The sequence below is a fragment of the Anneissia japonica genome, unplaced genomic scaffold, assembly GCF_011630105.1.
Source record: "Anneissia japonica isolate Jap-2015-1 unplaced genomic scaffold, ASM1163010v1 scaffold142_len1259957_cov175, whole genome shotgun sequence".
Lineage (NCBI taxonomy): Eukaryota > Metazoa > Echinodermata > Crinoidea > Comatulida > Comatulidae > Anneissia > Anneissia japonica.
Window position 1 is genome coordinate 819,970 of NW_022684560.1, and position 3,656 is coordinate 823,625.

Below are 3,656 nucleotides of genomic sequence, written 5' to 3' on the forward strand. Positions count from 1 at the left end.
GGTTCAACTATTATTGTGTACGTTTTTAAACACTTCAGATCATCATAACTTCATGAATACATTTTAGATTCACTTAACTGCAAGTAGGTCGATGACTGTTCTATTATTGAATGGTAATTGTTATTATCGTGATGGAAATACAATACCTGGGTTTGCGCCAGAAGAATCAATTAGGGGGGCCTATATGTGTAATTTTGCCCAACCTGTCGTGAAAATGTACTGAATACTCAGTGCGTGTGAAAACACTTGCAAAATAAAATAAACATTCTCCAGATCACTAGCCTGGCATCATGCCTTTAGACCACCGAGCTTGCACCTGATGGCCAGGGTTGAATTCGAGCCAAAGTAAGCGGCGATTACTATTTTTGCAAGTGTTTTTCACATGTACTGAGTATTCAGTACATTTTCACGACGGGTTGGACACAATTCCACCTATATGTTCTATTGATGATGTTGTCAATATTAAAATATATCATAGATTCATGAAATGCTTAATAGATTTTGAAATTGCTTTCATTTATACAACATTTAGTTGCTTCATTGCAGTAGTAAGTTCGCGTGTGAAGCTGGTTTTTCACTAAGCGAATTTATTCGCGCGAATCAAAGAGTCGGCTCGCTTCCTGAGCTCTGATTGGTTGCGCATTTTTTCGCTTATCAAAAACTCCGATAGGAATGTGAATGCGCATGTGCATAAGCCGACGCTTTGGATTCGCGTGAATAAATTCGCCTAGTAGAAAACCAGATTTACGGACGATCCGCACATAAGACGAACATCCGCACATAAGACGAACATGAATATAAATATAAAAATCTAACATCTGAATGTCGTGCGTATAAGACGACCCCCTTTTTTCGATCGTAGTTTGCTATTTTAAGCATCGTTTATACGTGAGTATAGGCCTATACGGTATTTGTTTTAAAACCCTAGGTCACCTGAGCGTTAAAGGATTCCCCATACAGTTGCGGATTCAAGGGGGAACTTTTTCCATGGGGAGGACCCCATGACCCCCTTTCATTTTGGGTATTTTTGGAAACGTTTTGAACCTCCCTCTTCCAAATCATGGATCCGCCCCTGAATCATGTACCTTTGTTTGCACTAAACACTTAATCTATGTTCCCCCTTTAGCTGATGTGAGGTAAGAGAGTTTATTTAAAAGATAAGTTCAATTTAATAATTTAAATTGTTCGGATGAAATACATATTTTTTTATGAAGTTCAATGCAAGTTTGTACCATACTGTGTGTCTTTGTATATGTTCTATTCTAGTGGAGGTTCTATCTCTTTTGAATTTCTTTTGAATATAAATTAAATACCGTACTGTACTTAATTGATTTATTATTGCCCACTTGAATTGTATAGCCCTAGGTGCTGCAGTGTTCTTTATGTAGAGCGCCATATATAAATATATAAATGCTCGATGTGCTTATCCGGGTCCGATGGCACCTCCAATTTCAAGCAAGTGTTGCAGAGACTCTGGAGTTAGGTTGCATATGAGAATGAAGAAGATAATTCTGATAGCAACATTGATTTATTGCTTTAAGTACTGCGACAATAACATTCAGAGGCGAATTTAGAAAGCTTCTTCTGGGACTACAACCTTGACGTGGTGGAGAAGCTTGTGTTCCTCAGTGATCCAATGGGCTATGTCGACGGTAGCTTAGCTACTGTTAGGGTCACCCATGTCGAACAGACCATTGGGGAGAGGACAGACAAATAAATAGTCCAAACAACAATCCTGAGAAGGTTGTGCGTAGCGTTAGCGCCGCTACCACGGAAAAAGATTTTTGCTACAGAAACAGTAACAAATGAGAACATTCAAATTGAAGACTTGGGTGAACGAAGGAGGGTTGGTGATAATCTACCGCTGATGAGGGGCTGGAATGAAAGCCGTAAGGAAGTTTCAGACCGGAAGAACTCTGTTTTTTCACCTAAGCAAAAACTTTTTTTAGGATGCTGGAATGTTAGAACAATGTACGAAGCTGGAAAAACAAACCAGGTTATACGAGAAATGGAAAAATATAACATGGAAATTCTAGAGATAAGTGAATGTAGATGGAATGGACAAGGAATGATTAGACATGCAAGTGGTGCAACAATATGCTTTTCAGGACAGGAAAGCGGACATTACGGGGGAGTAGCTCTAATAATCAACAAAAAAATAACAAAGACACTGATATACTGGGAGCCTATAAATGCAAGAATTATACGAGCAAGATTCAACTCTAAATATACAAAATTGACCATTATCCAATGTTATGCACCAACTGAGGACCACTGCGATGAAGACAAAGATACTTTTTACAGCACACTTGAAGAAACCGTGAGGAAAACCCCAAAGCATGATGTAATGGTAGTTATGGGCGATATGAACGCAAAAATAGGAATAAATAACACAGGGAGAGAGAGGGTGATGGGAAAGGAAGGTCTTGGCAAAATGATGAATGACAATGGAGAGAGATTTGCAGATTTCTGCATGGAGAACGACTTAGACATTGGAGAATCTATCTTCAAACATAAGGACATTTATAAAGAAACATGGGTTTCTCCAACTGGGAAAACAAAAAATCAGATTGACCACATCCCAATAAATAGAAAATGGAGGACATCCCTTCAAGATGTCAAGGCAAAAAGAGGTGCTGATGTGGGAAGTGATCATCACTTACTGGCAAGCCAAATCAAATTAAAATTACGTAAAACGTCAAACAAAAAGCCAGAAATTCTCTTTAACACTCAGAGGCTGAGAGACCCAGTCACCAGAAACATCTTTGAAATCAATCTCAAGAATAGTTTTGAGGTACTAGAAGAGCTACCGACTGAGGACATTGAGAGTGGCTGGACACAATTTAAACAGGCTTTTACAGAGACAAGCAGTTTGGTCCTAGGGCAAAAGAAAAAAGCATGGAAAACATGGATGACACCAAAATAATGGAATCTTATCGAAGAGAGAAAGAAACTGAAACAAGAAATTTTCTCAAGAAAGGGAAACTTTATGAGAGATAATACGTATAAACGGAAGAATAAACAAGTGAAGAAGAGTGTGAAAGAAGATAAACAACAATTCTTTGAAGAACAAGCGAAAGAAGCGGAAAAAGCAGCCAACAGAGGAGATCTAGGTACATTATACAAAATTACAAAATCTCTCATAGGATCGTACCAAATAAATTCGTCTTCAACTGTAAAAGGAAAAGACGGAACAAGAATTACAATACAAGAAGAGGTGTCAAAGAGGTGGAAAGAACATTTTCAGAAAGTATTAAATAGAGAACCACCAATCGAAGAGGCAATCATTAACCTAGATATGCAGAACCACACTTTTGAAATGAATATGGGACAGATAATCTTAAGTGAAGTCAAACAAGCAATCCAAAAGACCAGAAACTGGAAAGCACCTGGAGAGGAAAAAATTACAGGTGAGATGATCAAGGCCAGCATAGACGTCAGTTCTAAAGCATTAAGAAAGCTATTAAATAGAATTTGGGAAGAAGAAGTACCAGAAGACTGGAAGTCTGGAATTATTGTAATATTGGGATAGTTTAGATTGTAACAACTGGAGAGGCATAACTCTGCTTTCTATACCAGGAAAGATTTTCAGCAGAATCATACTAGAAAGAATGAAAACATCATTAGAAAGAGTAGTAAGAGAAGAACAAGCCGGC

The 3,656-nt window shown here is 38.1% G+C and overlaps 1 protein-coding gene across 1 annotated transcript; it reads left to right on the top strand.

The window, feature by feature from the left end:
* Window positions 1–1,969: 1,969 nt before the first annotated feature.
* On the top strand, window positions 1,970–2,926 carry LOC117106310 (craniofacial development protein 2-like). The gene has a single exon (XM_033247682.1). The coding sequence runs from the start codon at window positions 1,970–1,972 to the stop codon at window positions 2,924–2,926; it is 957 nt and encodes a 318-aa protein (XP_033103573.1).
* Window positions 2,927–3,656: the final 730 nt, after the last annotated feature.

Coding starts and splice junctions, on each gene's coding strand:
- LOC117106310 (XM_033247682.1), top strand. CDS start 1,970: ATGTACGAAGCTGGAAAAACAAACCAGGTTATACGAGAAATGGAAAAA.